The sequence below is a fragment of the Achroia grisella genome, unplaced genomic scaffold (assembly GCF_030625045.1).
Source record: "Achroia grisella isolate CSIRO2021 unplaced genomic scaffold, CSIRO_AGI_Agris_v1 utg308, whole genome shotgun sequence".
Taxonomy (NCBI): domain Eukaryota; kingdom Metazoa; phylum Arthropoda; class Insecta; order Lepidoptera; family Pyralidae; genus Achroia; species Achroia grisella.
The window spans coordinates 2179112-2204371 of NW_026712791.1; the positions used below are offsets into that span (position 1 = coordinate 2179112).

General features: G+C 30.7%; 1 protein-coding gene across 1 annotated transcript; it reads left to right on the forward strand.

Annotated features, from left to right (window-relative positions):
- The first annotated feature begins 1761 nt into the window (after positions 1–1761).
- LOC131843405 (carbonic anhydrase 2-like) lies at positions 1762–25260 on the forward strand. The gene is made up of 5 exons (XM_059192037.1): positions 1762–2091; positions 16969–17160; positions 20315–20532; positions 23287–23508; positions 24777–25260. Exons 1-5 carry the CDS (start codon positions 2055–2057, stop codon positions 24903–24905), a joined length of 798 nt encoding a protein of 265 aa, XP_059048020.1. The 5' UTR covers positions 1762–2054; the 3' UTR covers positions 24906–25260.

Here is a 25260-nt window from a genome sequence, read left to right on the forward strand (position 1 = left end):
TAGACACAGTCGTGTTTCAGAGGTATTTTGTTGATGTTGTATCTACTTACCTACTTTGCTTATGGGTTAGTTATGTTGGTAGTTTTTCGCCATTAAAAAAGCTGGATGTCAATTCGTTTTGGTCATCAATTTTATAAGCATGTTACATCATATCCCCGGCTTTACAGACCCGATTAAAAAATCGATATAATGAAATAATTTTTAATAAGTAATATGTTTTTACATATCACTTATTAAAAATTATTAAATATATACCGATAGATACCTTTGAAGGTAATAAAATTAATTCAAGTAATATAAATCATAAATTATGTTTAATATAAAATTTGTTAGTTCAAGCAAATAATAATGTTTTGAAGTTTTACATCTGGGTTTTATAGTTTTATGTGACACAGCTCTCTAAGTAGATAAGTGCGATAATATTAACGCAATTTCCTTTCTTAAGGTGTACATACATAACATTCTAGAAGAAGAGGCAAGAAGAGATGTACCGCGGTGCTACTAGTGTATTTTAGTGTCTGTGCTACCGTTCATGTCCATAAGTGATGTTTACCTCTTTCCATCAGGTGGGGTGGTGGTAATATAGCCTTTTTAACAAATCTAGATAAAGTTTATTTATTTTAATACGTGTAGCAACTACCTAGTTCCTTTTATAAATGAGAATAGAATGGTGCACATGGCTGCGCTAACGGTTTACACTGGCGGCGCGGCGGCGTACCAGTGGAAGATGATATGATGAGGATGAAGTCTGAGATCAGTCAGCAAAAACATATTGACGAAATTTTTTTCAACAACTATTTAGGAAATATTGCCAGAAAACTCTTAACTCTAGTTTTACCAGATTTCATTAATAATATAATTGTTTTATTTCATTTTTTAATTCTTTATTAATTTAGAGACTTTTGTTCAATTTTGCTACGTTAGCCACATCGTACCTTAATCTCTAATACAATCTTTAATTCAAGAAAAAACACGCATTTAGTCAATAAATAAAAAAACCCTTGACACTTACAATTTAAGAAAAAGACAATTTAAGAAAAAGATCCATTAAAACCTACTCCCAATCAAATCATACAACAACCTCAACGCGGCCTCAGACGAGGGTTCCGCTAGGTGAGTGTGGAACTGTGTAAATTTCTGTTACAATATTCTCATGAGTCACACTTGACTGTGACTGCCAATAAAGAGATGAACATTGTTAGTTATTAGGTACAAAACTGTTAGTACGTACTTCTTTAATTTTCTCTATATAGGGTATATCAAAGGATCTAATTGGAGATAAAATTTATGTGAGTGTAACATTTTTATAAAGTGATATATAGATAGATTACTGTTAGGTGTGTGGTATGCCATTATTTTAGTTATATAATTAGATAATGTAAGTACTTACTTATTGCACTTATAACTAAATGTGCAACTAATTACCTACTTATCTACTCTATATTGAAAATGGGTTTAAAATAAATTTATTTTATTTTATTCGTCTAAATTCATTGATTATATATTTTATAATTTCCTACTTTTCAGGCGCCAATTTTTTCAACTTGTACAGGTGTATAGTGTATCTCGCAGTATAGTGAGGAAAACCAACTAAACTGCAATAAGAAGTCGATATATCATGATAGCGCAAAACCTATTAATTTATTTTATTGACATTGGGATAGGTATGATAATGTATTTGATGTGCAAAGACCGTAATTACAATACAGTAGAAAGGCACGAGTAGGGGGGCTACGAGCGGGTCGCGTCACGCCGCGGGCGCAGTGGCAGTGGCCCCGCGGAGCGCGTGCGAGTGGCTGCCACCTGCATCGTCACCGTGTCAGTGTGTCTTGTCCCGCAGAGGCACTGGCGACGCACCCGCGCCCGCGCCCGCCGCCGCCTAGAGCGCTCCGCTGCTGGCGCGTATAAAGCGGACACACTGCGAACACTCGCACACAGTTACGGCCCAGACATCACTTTCTGTGCACTCACGAGCCACGCGTCCTAACACTTTATAAATATTCGTAACATTTCATCTACAAGCAGTGACAACAGTGTACCTACCGGCTGTAATAATGACTGAACAGGAATGGGGATACACATGTGAAAACGGTGAGTTTACCTCTCTCAGTTCTCGGTAATCGCTCAGTTGACAAGGTGAAGTAAGCTGCGTGGACCGGTTTGTTTACATCGAGGCACGTGACTACACCCAAGTAAATATGACACAAAAAGTCGATGGACTTATGTTAAGCGGCCAACCCTAAGTGTAGGGAAATAAATATTTTCAGAAGTGAAGTTAATAAACATAGATTTTAAATGTAAATCTAATGTCATTGATGTGGTTTCAGCAGATAGGTATGAATGTTTCGTTTCGCAAATTAGTTAAGTTACCAATTTGTTTCTATTCATGGCACACCTGTTGATATGTTTTGAACAATGGTAAAAACGTAATTATTTTTATTTCATTGTAAAGCAAGTAAATATCATGTCAACAAAACAATACGTAACTGCAGTTAAAGGTATTCACGACGCGTGAATTTTCTTCTAAAATAAATTAAAAAAATAATCCTATAATTTTAATTCTCCTAAAGTTTAATATTATTCATATATCAGAAAAATATTTGTTTCTGCTATTAATTAAATTTATCTAAATAACAAACTATATCAACTAAATGATTACAGTAATTGTTCTTATCTCATAAAATAAGAACTTGTATCACGAATAAAAAGTCCCATTTTCTTAACTTGGATCTATTATAATTATCTATAAGACGTTGATAATTTGTGTCTTCAATTTTAGCGATAATCGTTTGTAAATGTTTGCTATCAAGTCTTTAAGAATATGTAAGTAACACTTAAAGAGCATATATAGTACATTAGGCCAACACAAATTATAGGAGACTATGACAGTGATAAATAAATAGAAATTACTGTAAATTTGTTTGTACTGCACAGGTGTTATAAATTTTTCGTTTTTCTAACAATTTTTCTTTTTTTATATCGATGAAGTAAAATGTATTTAACTTTTTTACTAACAATGTAATATGTTAATAAATATACTTAATTATGTAATTCTTTTTTATCTCACACTGCAGAAATACCAAAAATTTACACTGACGAAGTAGACAACCCCTACTGTTTGGTTAGCGTGATAATAGTTGGATAAATCATCATCCTATAAGGAGATACCTCCTATGATCCTATGATAAATATATCTAAAATTAATTTACTTAGATCTTGGTCTAATATACGCTTACTTATTGCTTTAATCTCAAGGAGCCTAAGGAGAGTATTTCTAACGGAGTCTTCCGTCAATAAATTTCTTTTGTTTGTACAATGACTAAAGTAAAATATTCTAAATAAGTAGATGTAGTACGCACGTACTTAATTACCTGCCTACTTCGAGATTGTTGTGTTATTTTTACGGTAATTTAGGCAAACCTAAGAATAGTGCCGAAAGTATAGTCTTTGTGAGTTGCGTGCAGCGACTGTTGGCCTAGTTTAATCTGTTCGAAGCCGACTCGGCGAATTATACTTCTTCTACTTTAAACGAGCCGCCTACTGAGTTCTTCATTATGAAACCATTTTCTATAGATAACGAGCCAATTCATTAATAACATCTGCCTACATACAATTTTTAAGGAACATTCTTCGATTCATATTCATAACATATACCTACCAATCTATATTAAGTAGTATGTAATTTAAACAATCACGTTTTGTTACACTATTCTTCCAATATGTGTATTTATGATGTTCACAACAACTAAAGACCACACTTTGTGGCAATGACTGGTGCATTTTTATGTTTATCATTTGTAATAAATACCCACGTTGCTTCAAGCACTACACACATAGGTTTTGTTTAAACTGAACCCTGCAGAACAAATAATACTTAATAACAATTAAATATGAGACATGACACAATTAAGCATGGCATAAGCAAGCAGTATTGGTTTACGTTTTATTAATTGTAAATTGCTGATAACTGATAAGTATAGTTCTAATACCGAAAACAAACTGATGATATAGGTACTACGGGTGTAAGTTAGTTATTTCTGACAAAACTAAGTTCTGTCTGCACATGTGTACAGAATGTATACTTATATGTAGATCCGCTAACTATAAGAAACGAACGAAATCGTTTAATATATAGTATACATATGTATATACTTAGATATTTGCTCAGTTCCCTTCAAATGGTTCTCCGACGTGAAGCAAAGTCATGTCCTTACTTTTGTCACAAGCATCTAAACAAATATACACTAAAAATACATGTAGGTAGAGCTGATTCATTTTTTATTATATAACTGGAATGGGGAACACTTGGTAGTAAGTGGCAATCATCGCCTATATACATGAACAACCCCACAGATATCACGACATCGTGTGATGCCCGTGATCCCTCTTCATGCATCGCCATTCCATAGAATACATAATTCCAATTACGGATACAAATAATTACGGACTACGGTGGCATGACAGCCATAGTGGTCAATAATTTAATTACCATATTTCACTATGCAAATCAAAAGATATTACAATAAAATACATAGTTCCCGATTTTGTGCAAAGTCAACCTTTATAAAAAAAAAAGAGTAAAGAGTTCATATATAATAAGGAATATCACTTAAAATGCTCGATTATTGAGACGGTATATAGTTTATTATATTTTTATGTTAAAAGATAATAATAATTATTCAAGCATCATCTACAATATTATTTATATATTTGAAATTTGAAGTAGTGACAGTTTAAATAAGAGTACCCGTAGAAGTACTGAATATGCAAAATAATGACAGTGAATCTCAGATGAACACATCCACTTTAAATACTGGTTAATTACTGCCTGTAGTAATCACCGCAACTGACTTGGACAATAGGAATGAATAATGACGTCTCTAAAATGACACATTTGCCTGCTTGCATTAATACAATAATATGTTAATTTTAGTGAATGTTAAACAACCACTTGTTCATAAAATAGCAAGTAATTTGAAAGCCCAAGAACTGATTTTAAATATATGGGTATGTCATTTATAGAATGACGGCTGTCATTTACTTTTAACGAACAGACGAACAATATGTAAAATAAAAAAGACAAAGCAACTTGAAGTTGAAACTTCTTAAGTACTAGTACTTATAAGTAATTATGACGTTGGCGAAGTCATCATGGCGATGACTTATTGTACCTCTATTAATTACTTTTTAGTAGACAACTTTTTGCCACGACTTGTCAGAATATAATAATACTATTTCAGAACAATTCACTTCAGAACACAACTTATTATACAATTCATAATTCTTGTGTTATGGATAATAGATAATTCATATAAATGCATATATATACATCTTTTTTTAAATATATATAAGTATTTTAAGTATATTTTAAAAATGAAATAGAGCGTTATATAATTTTTTTAATATTTAATAATAAGCTCTATTTCATATATATACTTAAAATACTTATATATATTTAAAAAAAGATGTATATATATATATAAAGAATAAAGCTTTCTTTCTTCTACTTAATAGTACTCCGAACTAACGGAGGATTTAACTTACCATAAGTATCTGTAATAGACAAGAAATGTTTTTTTAAATATATAAATATAAAAACCTATAAATGAAAATTTATCTATGTATCTCTATTTTATTTTTATAGAATTATATATTTATAGAAGTTTTCAAAAACTCTTCACATTCTATACAAATTTAATAGAATAAAATCATAAAAATTTGCTTAATTTGTCGTATAATTCCACTAGTTTCACAATAAAGTATAGTAAATATAGGTGTAGAATTATCTTAAACATCTGAACAAAACAGAAGCAAATTTAAAATAATTGATGAGACTTCTCTTACCTGCTCTACCTACATCGTGTATATTTTTGTCTATGGTCTAACTTAGTAAATATTGTTTAACTGGATTTCATAGGATTGTATTGGATTTTGAATGGACGAACAAATCTAAAAATAAATGGATTAGGGGAATATATTCAATTTGAATGATGCATGCATGGCATGAAAAATATATTAAGAAATGAATAATTTATACATTATAGAATTAACAGAACATAAAAGAGGTGTTAGTAGATCTCTGAAAATCTTGCCAATCAATTCATTTATCTTTACCAGTCAATTAAATTAAAGCGGTTCATTCAGTTGTTTTCATTATGTAATTGTTTTTTTTTTCTTTAAAACAGTGTTGCCAACATTTCACCTCAATAAATCTGGTACAATCTAACTTCGTATATAATCTATCGTCTTGGCTCTAAATTCGTATATATGTTCTTAGTATTTCGAAATTTGATACAATGTTGTATGAATATGATGGTATCTTATTACTAAGTATCAAAGATTTCGTATTTGTACGAAGATCCTCATTTGGTTGTCATACCAGGACTAAAACAAACCTGCGCCCTCAAAATTATTAAAATATATAAAATTATTAGCATTCGCCGTGTGCATAAACTGCAACGGGATCTTCGCCAATTCAGCATGAATCAGTCAATCTATATGTAATGTATAAAGTATCTTATTCTATTTATAGTATTACACTTGGTTTATGTGATTTCGTAATTATTATGCACATAAAAAGTTAAATAAAATACTGTTAAGTAATTATAATAGCATTATATACTTATACATAAAGCAATATAGAGTAGTTCTAGTTATAAAAGTAAAACACTTTCACTAACACAACAACAAAGTGCAAATATATATATATATATATATATAAATTTGAAACTTTTTCATACTACATTGATCACATGACGGCGCAGTTTGAATGAATATTTTCAGTTATTAATTTACTTCTAGGGGAAATATGTTTATTTTCGTTAATAATGGTTTTCAATTTGGCACCTATACACCTTACGACTACCTATACTCTGCTTTTTAATCCCGGAGACAAATTTGACATTTCCAATGTTGCTAGGTTTCTGCATTTTTTAAATAGGGTTGTGGCACTATCGGATATTAATATTAATTACCCATTTTTATGGATTATTCAGAAATAATGTGTGGGCGTTTATTTAAAACGCATTGACACAAAATTAATAAAGTATACGTATTAATAAATATATGGTTGTTGTTGTTGAATCAAAATAGATTTTTTATTTTTCACTAAAATAAAGACTAACTGCTTATTTTCTTAAAAAAAGGAACCTTTTTATGATGTCATATATCATAAAACAAACACCTGTTTAAAATATTATGACAATAATGGAAACACTAGTATGTTTATGTAAATTTAAAAATCTATTGTGGAAACACCATTTAAAGCTTTAAAACTATTATGTTAAAATAATAGTTTGCGATTAAACACATCGGTATCGCAGGTACACCACCACCCCGCTATAGATGGTGACATACATACATACATTTACATTACATTTTAATTTAGTCTCCGGGATTAAAAAACAGACTATAAGTACAGGTAAAATTATTTCAGATTTCTTGCAATGAAACAATTCTGAAAAGGATACAGTATTGAAATAGGTAGTTTAAACATGCCACTGCGTCGGCTTTAATTTATTTCTTCCTGTTATTGCACTTATTGTTGCATATCTAAAAAATACGTCAACTTAATCACCTTCAACCTCCAATGAACCGATAATGTCGCAATTTTTTGTATCTAGTCTATTCTCTTACAGAAATACTAGCAGAATTACGTTGCATTGCTGAGTGGAATACTACTCCGCTTAATTTGGAATGAGTAAAGTAGTTATTATTTTAAGTTTATTTATAATAAACAAATAAAAAATCTAATCGTTATTGGTATTAGAGATGTCTGCATCATTATAACATAATTTGGAATCATACATATTAACTTATCTGGTAATAAAATATTTAAATGGATGAAAACGACCTTTTCTTTCCACAAATAAATGAAATTTAAATGTTAAAGAAATATGTAATAGAGTTAAGTTATTTTCTTTTTTAAAATACTTGTATTTTGGATAAGTGTATTTTACCGTGGATTTTAATCATAATACATTTGTTTACAAGGGCTATAAACAGACAAACAATGTAAATATACACACAATCGTTTTGCATACAAAGGCATTGTGCTGATCCATTGTCGACTAAAACTGTAATAAGCCGTGTCATTTATTTGAGGCCAATATAGGTGCAGGTAGATAGATAGATATTCATAAATATTAAAGCTCAGGTAATAAATAAATAATATATTCAAAATAAAGAACTAAAGTATAACTGCCGATTTCAAATTGCTCGGCGAATATGTAATAGTGCGTATTACAAGCCAATGGAAAAATTATATATCAAAAAACAATTCTTGCAAAAAATATATTCTAAGAAAACTTTATTTATGTAATGAAACATTTGCTATATCAAATACCACTAAAACCTTAGCAACATAACTGAACGTTTTGATTTAATGTAGCATCGTGAAGAATAAAGGCTCTGCCTCTGTAAATATTATTTGATTATAAAAATATGTCCTTCTGTATACTGTAAGGGTAGGAATGTTTACCAAATAAATGTTTTGTTCAAGTAAATTGTCGATAACAAATACATTAAATGAATAATGCATTACTTGAACAGGCGATAAGTATACATCTTATCTACATGAATCTATTATTTTAAGTGTTCTGAGTCGCCACGTGGTTTTACATGATTACTACAAAACTTATTATATTGCAAAGAAACATAACAATACAAGTATAAGGAAATGAATATATGAAAACAGTAGAAATAGGGAGGTACTGTACTTTGAAATAGTTATTATATTTTATTTAAAAATATTATTACATTTTTATTTTAGACAATAAATTAAAAAAAAATATCGTTACAAAATGGTTCTTAATTATCGTATATATACATATATATATATATACAGAATGTATTTTTATTATACGATTTTAATTAAAAAAGTACTGACTGCAAAACAATATAAGACCGAGTGTCTTATATTGTTTTTTATTATTAGTCTATTCTTTTTGTAATATCTACATAGAATTTGGAATTTGAATGGAATAGTTTTCAAAAATGTCAAGTGTATAGACATGGAAGTACCTCTATTGCTATGGAGCGAAACTTATTTTTTCGTAATTATGATGACCTCTCTTCCTACCTCTATGTGTTTCATTTATAGTTTCCAATGGATTATTTATTACAGTAGCTTCATTTTAAATATTTGTCCTCAAGTTAAAGCTAGCGTGCAAATAATGAGCGTCTGCAGAAGAGTCATACAAAGTACTGGCATATCTACCCAGCGTGTAGGCGTTTTCCTCTTACATAGCATTTATTCAATTGTTGTTAGAAATTGGGAACTAATAGTGGTTTGTAAGATATCAATCGTGATTGGTTACATGCTGTTTAAAATCGTCTATACTCAGGCCTAAAATCGGCCGTGATATCAGTATAGGAATGCGGTGCACCCCATATCACTTCCTAAATCTCCTCCTGTGTCCTACACACGAGGAGTATTAGGAAGTGCGTATGAGGCGTAGTCATATATAAATCATATGGGAAAATAATAATAATTGTGAAGAATAGGTGGAAGGAAGGAAGGAAGGTGGGCAAACAAACTATATTTTAGTAGGTAGTTATTTATTTTGCTTACAAGGAATTATAGAGGATATACATTAAACACATTATAATTTTAAATTTATATATATTTGTTTAGGTTTTATGTATTACGTCTATTTGTAAAATACTCAAAAGTAAAGTTTCGAATAACTGTAAAAAGTTTGCCAACAATAATTATTATCATTTGCGTACTATGAGTGGTGTGGTTATCATACTGATGCGATATAGCCACCAATTTAAAGATCACGTGCAGATGCTTTAAGGTTTCTTTATCAGTCGCAATAAGTATGAGATACTTATACAAATAAAAAGTAAAATAACATGCGTGGTTTTAAATAATGAAGTTTATAGCAAATTTAGTTGCGTAATATACATTTATGCGTTATAAAAATGTTCTAATTAATAATACCTGTGTGACTTCTCTTATAATAGGTACATATCAGATACTTTCAATTACATTTTCCCATTGAATCGAAACTAACTGCGGGACAATTGGAATTGGAAAAAGTGAAACGCGTTGTTGTACATACCACATGTATCCATGTCCATAACCTACATATATGTAGATATTGAATATATTTTTGAGTTTTCAGTAACATACAAAAGTATGTTACTCGATATATATTATTTAATAGTATATATATAATTTAATAAGAATATATGTCTACCTCTATATGAACTGAATCCGTAACAATGTGCTGAGATTCAATGCCTGTGGTGTAGACAATCCGGTATCTGCACTACTATTTTTGTTTCTGATCTAGATTGATACGTAGACTTTATCACAAGAAAAAATAGGTAAAAGACAAAGAATTCATCAGAAGTGAGGTCTACTCGGCATCATTGGAATGGGGAAAAAAAAGACAGGCTAAAATGTTTCCAGTTGCCGATATTTTTTTAATAAAAAGTGTAACTATCGATAAACAAATCGTGTTGTTTTCCTGTTTCATATTTTCTTTTAAATGTAATGTATGTGTAAATATTATATGCATATCATGGTAAAAGTTACCAATATCTATTTATATAAAATTTTCGAAAAGAGTACCTGAATCCGAATTCTAATAATTAACAATCTGAAAATCAATGAGACTGAACGATCTCCTCCTAGGAACATTAGTGTCACCAAACATTTTCGCTGATTGGATATATGTGTATTATCTAGCTGGCTGAATTTTGAAAACCATTCACTTAGAGAGAAGTAATATAATTGTTCAATCAGATACTTGTGTTTAACCCCGCTTAACATCTATGCTTACCTACATATCTATCTGAAGCAATGCTCAAAGGTCAACTAGTTTTTTTATAAAGTATTGTTTAACATTACGCACGCCCCGGCTACAAGTTTTATAATCGTTACCGTAGAATATATGATGAAAATACAATTAACCAAAATATTCTGTTTGGACTGAAAGTAGACACGATAACAACCTGTAATGGTTTATTGTACACAATGTGAATGGAGTGTTGATTGCAAAGCACGTAGGAGTACTCGAAGAGTAGTTCGTTTACCGGAGCTATTCCGGGTTAGTCTCAAGTCAAAACCTTTAAGACAAAATAACCTATTTAAAGAAGGTATCCTTTTTTAAAATATCTCAGAACCATAAAGCAATGTCTCTAAAGATTTATATCTCACTATTAACCGTCACGGCGTCGATCGGGTATTTTAACTAACTTACACAAAACCTTTACACACCAAAACGAGTTATACACCAACACCTTCCTAGGAAATTGTTCTATTGATGCATGATTCCACATAAAAATCAATTCTGTAGTCTTTGAGATTATTGCGAACGTGCTGTCAGACGCGTCGTTGTATATAATATGGGTAATTTGTTTTAAAATAATATAGATGATAAGTAATTTTTGTCCGACACCAACATAATCTTTGATATCTTGTTGGTTATGCTCGGGTTTCATAGGTAAAAGTTTGCATGTTTCATAAACGCTGAGAGCCTATCTACTACGTCCTCGGTCGTGTCGCTACCAAATTGGAGGTTAATAACTACATAAACTAGTTGTTATTATTTTCACTGAACCAATGAATGGTTGCAATAAGGAAATATCGAGTAATAAATTAGTATTAAACAAAAACGTACGACTCAAAAAATAAGTCAAGTACGCAACGTCATTGTCGCATAACAGAATAGACAACAAATATAAATAACTAATTTATACATAAATCTGTTACTCATCACGGTTAATAACTGTTTGTTTAAAATTAAATACGATACAGAAGATTGGTAGATTCAGCAACACCACAGATAAGAAAATACTGTATGCAAAACAGAGATCATAACAGATATCCTTTACGAGTCCATTTCCGGGTCTGCGATTTCTATTATCATTCTATTTTACAGGGAAAACAAGAAATAGAATCTATACTAAAACAGTAGTGCCTAGATACTAAGTAATAATAGTAGGATTAATCTTTCCCCAAGATACGGAAAAATCTGTGTCCAATAATGACAAGGATTGTTGCTAACACTTGGTGTGACAGTTGTTGGTAACACTTGGTTTGTAACGCGGATTAATGTTTATCGCAATAAAAACGGTGAAGAACTAAGACGATTTTATAAATGTTTAATCATGTGACTACCTAAATTTAAAGAAATAGTACAATGTATTTGCTATATTAAATATACTATTTTGCCATTCGCTCCATTTATAATGACAAGGAATCAAATATTGTTGCTTCTCAATATATTTATGGTATGCCAGGAAGAATATGACAGTTGTTGTGATTAACACTTGGTTTGTAAATGTCGTTTGGCTAAAGTTAGTAATTCGTTTTTATCGTTTTACAATAAAATACCGGAGTCTGTTATAAATCTGCCAGAAAAAAGATTTTAATGTCAAATAAAAACTTTGCAAAAAAGCTTACTATAAAATTGAAGAATTCGTTAACGATAATAATGTTTTTGTAGAAAAATTTTAAAAGAACTAAGACGATTTTATAAATGTTTAATCATGTGACTACCTAAATTTAAAGAAATAGTACAATGTATTTGCTATGAATAAATTTTCAATTGATATGTATATCTATAAAATACGTCACCAAACATCAGGAAAAGTAAATTGAAGGTTAAATCATTAGGGTATATCTAAAAAATAAATCAGTTGTGAGTAAGCAAGGTCGAGGCCACGATAATTGCACACTGAGATGTCTTTTTGTCAGCTTTTGTGATATCGACATTGACATCACTCTATCTATAAATTTGTCAACTCAATTAACTGTATTAATTGACAGCATAAGCCGGGCTCTTTTATTTAATTAAAGAAGTTTACTGTTAACACTACCACACGAGGTATCGTGAGCAGAGGATGTCCACAAGGAGTGGTCCTATCACCTCTTCTTTGGAACCTAGTTGTTAACGAACTCATTGAGGAGCTCAACGACAACATCGACGATATTGATTGAGGTAATGATATCAGAACTGTAGAGATTTTTTAGGGAAATAACACGGAATTCGTGACAGGTTAAATCATTAGGGTATATCAAAAATAAAAAATAAATAAGACCAATGCTTGTGAGTGGACAAGGTCGAAACTCACGACCACAGTCAACAAACTAAGGTCGAGGCCAATCACGATAAGCAATTGAAATGCCCTCAATACATTTGTACATACAACAGGAGGCAGCCATAGATGTCTTTTGTCAGCAATCGAACACGAACCTTTGATTAGTGCTTCATTTAACAGAAAATACCAAAAAAGCAAGTTGAGTGAGTGCTGTATCACGCGATTTTTAGTTGGACAATCTAGTGACGGTAGTTTTATAATCTGCTGACTACCGACATTGACATCACTCTACTCCAGTATACTAACACGGATAACGTGAACACGGATAGTGCAATCTACGTCACCAAACATCAGGAAAAGTAAATATCTTTATTTGAAATAAAATTTGTCAACTCAATTAACTGTATTAATAATGTGTACTAAACACGAAACTTAAAAATAAAGATAAAGAACGATGTTTATACATAGACTTCTGTAGATACGCTAGAAGCCTGGCTCTACAGAAACGAATGAGAGGTTGTTTTGACATTGACAAATTTATTATGTTTACTTGTTGTTTTCTGAAAATTTATTATGTTTCTTGGGTACTATTTGTTTATCTGTAACGTTGTAGGTGAAAAGCTAAACGTGTGTTAGCGTTTTACGGTTAGACTGACTGTGATAAAAACTTCTCGCTAATATTAAAAACAACTAAAATTCTGAGTCAACAAATATACTATAGAAATATAAAAGACACATCAATAGAGTGAAATTGTATTTTTTTTTCAAAACCTGTCATGTAGACAATATTTGCTAATATCAAAATATAGATAATAACCCTTTTATAAAAAAATAATAAGTCATTTAATTTGCCAAATATACCGCATAACGTAGGTATAAAATAATAAAGTACAATTGATCTAAATTTGAATTCAATAAGTTTTTATGTATTATTTTTCCCCATAGCCGTGATACTTTTCTGTAGACATCTTAGTAGAGAGCGTTTAGGTATGTGATACCAGGAGACGATTGATTGAATATCTCTTAATAATATCTAGCAAAGTTATTCATATCTCATTTGTTGATATTGGACCGATATTGTTTTTCGTGAACGTAATTGGCATTACGCACGTGCAGCTGGAGAGTGATCTAAATAGATGGTGAAATACGACAGTAATACCACCTGCTTATTCTCTTATCCAATGGAAACTAACCATATTATTCATAAAATATAAACTTCCTGATAGATAGTCAGTTTTTTATGAAAAATATACCTGGCAGTAATAGAAAAAACACTTTGATGTCAAAATAAAAGGAGATGAGTTGTGAATTGTGATAAACCCATGATAGGTGTAGCACAGCTCACAGCCATTTAATATTTATTTCTCTAATGTGTAATTTTCGTCATCACAATTCCGTCTACTACCAACTGATTAATTAATTATTCGTTCTATATTTACTAATAGTAAATCGTAACAATTACTTTGTTCACTGTTGTGTGACCTTAACCATGGTTGTAGATATTTATTATTCGTTTATCTCGACAAGGTTGATGACTGCAGCTCCGCCTCCGACGTACAACTTCAAGAGTTTTACTTCCGGGATATGCTATAAAGACGTAGGTACATTCTTATATATAGGTACTGAACAGTGAATAAATATTTTGTCTAAATCATCTAATCAAATCAAATTAGAAATTATGAAAGACAATTAGTAATTTTCGATTGCAAATTAAAGAAAACATAACAAAAGAATTACGAATATCGTGATAAATTGTTTATATAAAGAATATCTACATTCCTTGCACTAAAGTAACTCTATATGAATGTATAATAAATACAGGATTAGTAGTAGTAGTACTCGATTGTATCTACCTAGTATTTAAGTCAATTATAATACCTAATAAGCGTTATGATTCTACATTGTATTTATATCAATAATAGTTCTAAAAATCTCAAAAAGGTAGAGTTCTAACATGAATTACATTACATTTATTTATTAGTAATAAAATCTTAGATCTCTCCAAATATTTACTACCTAGTAAATTCTGGTACCACTTATTAAAAGAAACTGATCTTTTAGCCATTTAGTAATTTTATGGATAAAGTATATGTACACAGAATATACAATATAGCATTTATAGTTTATTTATATTAGTTTTATAAACGACTAGAATAACGAACATGCTCATAAACGAACCTGAAGATACCTAAGTGGTAATGAGCAAATATATTATATTATTAGTATAGTATACATTGTAACAATGTTGCTGTTCCTTAGGACTTTATTGTGGGGTCTCCATACACAGTAAAGAGTCTTTATTAGGGCAAAATAAATATTTTCTATGAATGTCCGGAATAACAGTATAGTAAAAAGGTCCAAGAGACTCTGTGGTTTATTATGTGTTAATAGAGGAGATTCATCGCAATGAATTAAGTCCAATTTTGCTTAGACCATACTTTAGTGGGAATTAAAAACATTTTAAAATTTACCAGGCATTTATGTTATGAAGGTCAAACTGACAATGGTTCTAGTAAATGCCGCATAATGACTTTAAACGAGTTGTTTGTTTGATCTTCTATAGGTAATTCACATTTCACTCAAAATAGTTATTAGACTGTTAGAATAAATTGAAGACGTTATTTAGCGTAACTATAGAATACCTAATGCAGTAAAGTAGTATAAAGAAATTTATCATTGTTAATTTTTAAATGACATTTTCTGAAACTATTTAACTTTGTTTCCTAAATTGTATAAATATAAGTAATTAATATATAATATTATAAGTAATATTAAAATACCTATAAATTTTAAAGACAGAATATAGGTACGAGTAGAATAACATTTTAGACTAAACTTATTCTGAATAATTCTAAAATTTGTATTTAACATGAATGCAGCAACATCACAAATAATCAATTACTTCACTAATTAAAGGTAACGCCATAGAATTAACGGATTAGGTGTAGTATATATGCTACTACTCTTGTTAATAAATTTTTGTTATAGCACAGATAACATAATATTACATAGTTATAGTTTAAGACAAATTTTTAAATATAAATAAAATAATGTTCATCCTACTGCCAGCAGATCCGAAGTCCTTAAGAGGTTTAGATTATATATACTGGAAGTCATAAAACAGATAGATTAATCATTGTAAAAATGTTATTTTGTGAATTTTTCTCGAATGATGAAACACGGGTAGCACGCGGCGTCTTGTTGTGCTGGGGCGACCGATAAGATAAAGATTAAACAAGATATGTTACACAGGCTGACAGTTTCGGTAGCTTTATATTAATTCTACCTAGCTACCGGATACCTAACTATCTTTTAAGTATTTGCGAGTACAATACAGTAACGCAAAAAAGTGCATTTTAACACTACTTTCACACAATTTTAATATAAGCACTTGCTGATGATATATCTACATAAAAACCTGGACGCTACTTACTACTTGCATCTAGTTTTTTTAAAGTAAATAAGGTTATAATGGTCATTACAATCTTCCCACCTGCTTGAGTGTCTAATCTGATCATATAGAATAAAAATATTGTTGTTCTTAGTCATTTGTTTAAACTACAATTGATAAAAAAAGAGCAACAAGCCATTATGGTCTCTCGTACCGTAATATATTGTATATCTATATTACAATTATCAAAATGAGAAATTAATAGAGACAGAATACAGTTCGTAAATTAGAAGCCGTGTAGATAAATATTTCTAGGTTTAAAGACAAGCTGATTCATCAATGTATGCATTATATTTCATTATTTTTTAAAATGTATAAATTTTATAAAATCTCTAGTCTCTTAGACTTGTTCTCAATAATCACAAAATTTTATAGTAAACATATTCCAGAATAGATCCTATTTGCGTTCAATAAAATTATTAGAAGAGCAATCAGTTAATTCAAACAAAATCTTTTACCAGGACCTGCAACATGGACAGAGAAGTTCCCAGAAGCAAGAGGAGCTCGCCAAAGCCCCGTGGACATTGATACCTCCCGAGCCCGAAACGGCCGTAGCGCCCCGCCCCTACTATGGCGGTACTCAGTTAATCATACACGGTCCGTTGTCAATCCAGGATATTGTTGGCGGGTGGATGAAAATGGTTACGATTCAGGTATGCATAGATTTTTTTTATGATAACTAAAATAGTTAATGCCTAAAATAATAACATGTGGGTACTATGACTGCGATATTCCGCACGCTATCCTCGTGGAATTCGTTTACTCGCTGATAATGAGGCTTTCTGTGGTAAAAGATATTTAGAATCAATCAAGTCTTTTTGGATTGAGCATTACAAACAAATAGAAGCATTATTTTTTATTTACTTAGTCTTACTTAGGCTCCCAAATTATCTGTATTCCCTTGTACAGGGATGTATGCATGTATTGAATTGTGTGTCCTTGATGTGATTATCACAGATTTTGTCCCATTTGTTAGAGTCCTAGTGCAATTTTATTAAATATTATCGAAATAGATATTTCAAAATGTTTCGTTTATAGTTCAAATTTTTACTATTGATACTTAGAACTTTAAGACCTCTTCACATTCCATGTCACACTTTATTAAATTCGTCCTGAACTTGCAAGAAAATTTGAGATTGCTGTTGTGTTACTATAAGGCATCAATAATCTGCCTTAGTACCAAAATAAAGACCATTATTTCGGTAGATTATAAAATTTGTAAGATTTTTTTTTTATAATTTTATCGACTTTATTTGCTACCGAGACATCAATTCCCTTACATTATAATTGTAATATACTCTAATATTATGCTCTGTAGCAGGGAATGCATATATTTGGTAGTGGCAATGTAACAAGCAGTTTTTGTTTTCTAATATACTACATACATATGTGTATATATATCTTTTATGATAGTTTACATATGTATAGCATTTATTGCACGTTTCGTCGATCGGAAGAACTGTCTTTCCACGCAGAGTTAAAGTTATTTCATTTGAAAACTAACGCAACGATTTTAACGTGTTTCTATTATTTATATGCTTGCATACAAATGTGTATCTACATAGAAAAGGAAATTGGACCTATATAGCGCATAATGTGATCCAATTTGCATTTCCATCGCATCGCTTTGGACGCGGCTCCCCTAGCGATGACTCATATTCTCCCGGTGTGATTATCTCACACCCAGCTTATTTATTCGTTTCCTAATACAAACAAATCGAACATTCAGAAACAATAAACTGGCCACACACATATATTCGATACTCTCGATTTAATTTCCATTACGCACTAAGAATACAGTACCTAACTTAGCCGCTTCATCTGTAGGAGGTAGTAGTAGGTGGTCCTTTTTAATAATCGCTAACCTTTTACATAATAATGTCAAGACATGATATAACGCGCTATCATATAACGGCTATCGTATCTCAATAACATGTCGTTACAATTTAGTTCTTGTAGTTAAAACTATTTAAATCATTGTTATCAAATTTGTTCTAATAAATGGCATATTAAGCCGTTAATTAATGTGTATGTTTACATATTACATTGATAATATCTACATGTTTATTAAAAATCATTGTCAAAATTTATATAGCAGTTATTGTTTATTTATCGTTACATAAGACTATGTTCAGATAACAGACATTATTAATTAATAAACAACAAACTTTATTGTAACTTTGTACAACTCTTGTAAATAAGTCTAAGCTATCTAAATTTAAACATACTGCCTCGTGATCCTATAGTTGCAAGTTCGATGCCTTCACAACTCCTAACTAATATGTAATACATACTAGTAGCCTACCCCGTTATCCTACGGGTATTTAACAAAAAAAAATTAAAACAAACACATAAAATAAAATCAATATTTTAGGGTGTTTACCCTTGGATATTAATTTTATTTTATTTATTTATGCGCTTATTGCTTGGTGCAATAACCAAATACAGAAAGTAATTAAAGTAGTAAATATAAATTAACTGATAATAATAAGACCGCCCTATTGCTACACAATTTCTTCTAATATTTTGTATAAAATATAGTTTACATCACGTTGGTCTATTGTCATTTCCGCGAGTATACGATATAAGGATTATTTTTGGTATTTTTTTAAACTTAAAATTAAATTATCTATATTTTTATACAGAAGACTAACGTTTTGAAAATATTCTATCGTCTATGATCAGTAGGTATATAGGTAATATAGAAAAAAATATTTTACCATTGAGTAAAATATTTTTTTAAATCTAGTTTAGGAGTCTATTCATTGCAAACATACCTACTAACATTCAAATCATTCTTCTTTATAATATTAGTATAGAGTCGTAATATCTAAATTCAAGGCTTTCTAAATAAAGTGGTTATGCAATTTGTGTTTCGTTTATGGGCATATAAATTTGATATAATGTAAAGCAAGCACCTTACGATATTAGGATGTAATAGAAAAGTTATTGTTAAACCACACACGAAGTGAATCATTTCATTGGCGCCCAACAATTGTTCAGTCATTGTATAGAAATAACAATTCTGTAAGTAGAGGTCGACAAAAACACAAATTATAAGCATCAGTTTTAGCAGTTTCCATTCTTTATGAGTGGGCACAGAACATGTTGTAGTACGAGCAAACGCTCGTACTACAATATGGAGGGTACTGTTAGGTATATAAAGTTTTGTTTATTTGTAGGTATTCGGTACTCATTATATTAATACTTGAAGGAAACACTTTGTACCCCTTTTTAAAAAATATATATTTAAGTACACTACCTTGTATTTGACACAAACACACAAAGAATATTATATCAATTAGAAATTATACAATGGAAATAATTAATAATATTCAAACTTATGATTTAAATTAATTATGGTCGAATGCAACCATTGGTCTACCACAAGTATGTACAAATGTCGGCGTTTCTGTCTGTAAATAATGTAATGTGACGACGGATATAGGCTATCTTTTATGAAATATATTTTGTTACAATTTGAGCATATTGATAAGGAAAATACATATTCTCAAAAAGGTATAAATAATCACATACCTAAACTATTATTCGTTATTATCCGTTTAAAGTTCAAAGAACGAAATATTATTACTTATATCTTTTATTATATATATCTGTTTTTTTTATGTTAATGGCAAACAGGCTGCTGGCTGTTCGCGTATATGAACAGCAGTACGAATATCACGTTATAATAACATCCGTGATACCTCTCGCGTTTTCATTCTAGAGTACTAATGTAGGACACTTAACTAATAATTTCACTTATTGTTATATACGATATTTATTTATTTATTTACTCATTTACAGATTTACGTGGCGGTCCTCTCGGATCTGATGTCTATAAACTGGAGCAGTGGCATTGCCATTGGGGTGCAGTGAACGGCGAGGGTTCTGAGCACACAGTGGACGGCCGCTCCTTCTCTGGTGAACTCCATCTTGTGCACTGGAACACCACCAAGTACCACAGTTTCACTGAAGCTGCTGGTCAGCCCGATGGACTAGCAGTCTTGGGAGTACTACTAATGGTAAATAAAAAATCTATAAATTATTTACCGAATAGATTTAGGTCGCACAATAACATAATATTATTTCATATATTTTAATATAAATATCGTTTAGAAGCTTGTTAGGAAAAGGTTACGGAACCATAATAACATACAACATGAGACGATCTCTTGTTATAAGTGTTTACTTATGATCTCTAACTCTGTAAATACATGCTGATCCTCAAATGTAATGCTATAGAATCAACAACTCACTGGCCATATAGAAATTTGTTTTTGTCTAACGTTTGTACTTATTATAGTAAAAACCGGATGTAACGACGTCATTTATGACGTATAGGCTAATACGACTAAATAGCAGGCTTTAGTCCTGGCGGAATCTAATAATTATATCTACATACCGTCTACGACAGTACAGGACCGATCGTCGTGGAGATCTTTGGGGGAGGCCTATGTCCAGCAGTGGACGTCTTCCGGGCTGCGATGATGATGATGATGATGACTGTCTACGACTGTCCGGTCACAGCCTCCATTTTTCGTAGTCCCTACAACATCGTTATATGCAGTTTGTAATGTATTTAATTGACATTCAGTTAAAAACTTTTTATACATCTATGTCATGTAGTGAAATATAAAATAACCATCTTAATGGTCAGTTATTTATACAATACCTACGCTGATAAGCACCTTTAAATGATGAGTGTAGGTAGGCACCGATTATTATCTTTTTTTTTTTTAAACAACATGGCAATAATCTCATGTATATAACCACAATACCCTAACAACTTCTGTAGTAACTATGTAATATTTGGTATTAAATGAGTAGCTACATAAATATTATACTTATTATTCATGAGATGGATGTACAACAGCATTGATTTATGTGTCGGATCAGAAAATTTAAAAAAGTTTATGACAAGCAAATCTGTTAATACTTTGTATTAAGACAAAAATAGTGTTAAAAAATTTATATATAGGTAGTTACAGAATAATTTTAACTACTTCTATTATATAAGATATTGTAAAAGAACACTAATAATGCAAGATTATATCTATTCGTATTTGATCAGTTTTTTATATGTATAAGTGCTCCAAGTAGAGTTAAATGATTTTATTTTTCACTTACAATATTAAGGCGGAAAATATTCAGTTCCACTTCACTGGTTACTAAACGAAATAATGTATTTAGTTAGTTCGATTTCTGCATAGCACTGTATGTACAATAGAAATGTACTCTTTATGTACTCATACTACGTGTATAGGTATTTATTCGTAGTAGTAGCGGTGCCATGACGCAAACAGAACGTTAGGTTGATTGTTTATTTCCGTCATATGTACAACAAATTATACGTCAAAATGTGTGGAATACCGGTGGCTGATGATTACATAGCAGAATTATTCTCTCGGCTTCCGAGAGGGACTTTCTCTCCGACGCGGCGATTGCTGACAGTATCGTCGCAGTGAACTGGCGCAGTTGACGTTGTCAAAAGAATTATGTTCTAATTGCACACCGATTGACGCTAGCGACTTAATAATAAAATTTAAAGTTATTTTGAATGTTTGGAATTATTTAAATGTTATATTACAGCCGAATGTTATGTAGATCATGTGATTCATTTTTAACACATTACTGAATAAATAAAATTCATAAACATAAATACATAACATTAAAGAAATTATACTCAATAACACTGAAACATTAGCAATATACTTGTCGTATTGTATCATTATATAATTTGTTACGTCAGAAAAAAGAAATCATAAGAACTCAAATTTCCAAACATAGACATATAAAAGATTTTATATTTATAAAAATAATAATTAAATATCTAGCTCTAACTATTATATGTATATATTATATGTCCCTACACATATATATTATACATATATAACTACTTGTTTAAAAATGTACATTACGTACGTAGAGTTATTTCCATTACATTCTTTATACATATTTATTGTTGCATATAATTACTTCTACATTTATTCGTTTGATACATATTAGACTGTATTAGTTTGCAATAAGTAGAGACTTATTAGTTATTACAAAATACGTTTTTATTGGACTGGCTCTATCCCGACCAGTCGTTGGGTATACGGTACATATGACTTTGATTTTAATGGTGAAAGACATATATGTGTACAATTTTTGAAGATTTTCCCAAAATTAGCACTCTCTATAAAACTTATTTGTCAGTAGGTATATATATGTATGAATGTGATATATATATATATATGCAAAAATGTGATATATATATATATACACATATACAAAAAATAATAAATATTAGATAACTCAAAACACACTTACATCCGGGTACAAGAAAACTTAATAAATATTAGATAACTACTTATTGAAAGGTACACAGTTCTAGGTACTATCCTTTTAACTGTAGTGCTTCATAGAAATTATATTTATGTAATAATATATATATATATTCTATGACTGCACTATTTGTAATGTATTGCAATATATATATATACTTATGTATAATTAATTACCTACCTACCTGCCGAATACTTAGATAGTACTAGGTATTTTTATATAGAAAATATATTGGTAATAAATTGTCTATAATGTTAAAGTTTGGGACATAGTTATATATATATATATATATATATATATATATATATATATATATATATATATGGGACACCGTAACCTACTCTAAGAAAGTACATATATTAAATATTGTGTCAAGACGCGTAGTAGGGGAATAAAGAGCTATATTGTCATGAATAAATTAACAAATATTTTTACATATTGCGTTTCAGGTTGGAAGAAAACACAATGAATTGGACAAAGTGATAAAGCTGTTGCCGTACATTCAGCATAAGGGAGATAAAGTGACGATGTCCGATCCGCTGGATCCGGCGAAGTTGCTGCCACACCGCGCCGCGTACTGGACCTACCCTGGCTCGCTTACCACGCCGCCTTGCACCGAATCTGTCACATGGATACTCTTTAAGGACCCCGTTGAAGTATCTGCTGAACAGGTTAGTTCAAATCTTATGTAACGTACTTCAGTATACATAACTCTTGCACTAGTCTAGTTACAACATAGGTAGGTACTATTCTGGTTTTACAGAAGCTTTTTGCTACATAAATTTGTCCTAATGGACTATTAAAATCAATTACCTAACCCAGAAATGGATTCCTTTCTGTGTTAGTTTATCAATGTTTATATATAATCATATGAGACAGGCACACAGATTAATAAAACAGAGCATTTACGAAAAATGACTAGGTATAAAATGCCTCAACATACTACAGCGTAGGATATATTAAATAAGGAAAGGGAATATGTTAAATAATAAGGATACTGAAATCGTTTCTAGTCCAGATATACCGGTTTCTGACGCATTTATAATTCGTCTCTACCAACGCGACGTGTTAGTTGCGCGACCCACTTAAGGCAACTTATAGCACACTTTCGAATTTTTTGCGTATTTAGAGGAAAATAACTGTGTACGTAAAACGATATAAGACAATATAAAAATTTCATAAACACTATTATCCATCGATCGATAGTAAATATTAAATGATTATTTATTTTTTGATAATTCGATTTGATTTTTGATAATAATAATAACAATGACCACCTTTATTTGTTTCAATCAAAAACATACAATTGCTACCCATACAATCATAAAATTTAAAAGTAATGAAGGCGACAAAATGGTCTATAACTCAGAGGGGGCAGTTAGTTCACCCTCTCTGCTATTCTGTAATAGCCTTTACCAATAAATTAATACAATAAGAGATCGACGACAACGATAGTACGTTAAGTTCTAAACTACTACTAACAAAGTAAACCTAAAAATTTAGGCTTTATATTTATTCGTTTATATTTTATATTTATTGCTGTAGACCAAATAAAAAGAACATGAAAGTTAGATAATTGTATACAGAAATTATATCCTAAAAATAATATTGTTGTACTTTTGTTACATGTCACATCATGACAGCTATAGAAAGAATGAAACGCATGACCATTTAGGTGCATCTGTACCATTATGTACCTACAATCAAACGGAGATGGTCGTTCAGTATTCAGATATACGTAGACCTGGCTCAATATAAGCACGCTGACATTGAATAATTATATCATAAATATAGAACTAATCACTATTTATGACGTATATAATCCACTCATGTAGTTCTTTAACAATTTTTTTAGCAATTTATTAGGTTTTACAAATGTACGAAATACCTTTTCTTAGCGTAAGAACGATTACATAAAGAATGATTGGTGTAATTTCAGTTGTCACTAATGAGGAAACTGAGGTGTGGCGAAGCATCATGCGGTGTGGAGGCCATGGAACTGCTCCACAACTACCGGCCGACGCTGCCGCTCGGCAACCGAGAGCTGAGAGACTATGGAATCAACTAATGTGAGGACACCAGCCTATCTAAAGACCATTAGTGAACGTGGACTTTGCTTCAGCATCACACTGATACTATTATAAACACGAAATGTACGTGCGACTTCTAAAGTTGCACAACAAAATGTGACATTAATCATTATTTAGTCCCCGCATGTAGGCGTGTGCGTTGTGTGCTTGCGTGATCTATGAGAAGGTACTTACAGTTTGTAATGATGATGATAACGACTAATCATCTATCAAATGAGTATTTTAGTCCCTATTGTAATATATGAAAACCCATTTTTTTATATTCTTATGGATGATAAAGAAAACTAAATTAAAAAAAAATCTGGTTTTCTCTATGTTATCATCTACTTGCAT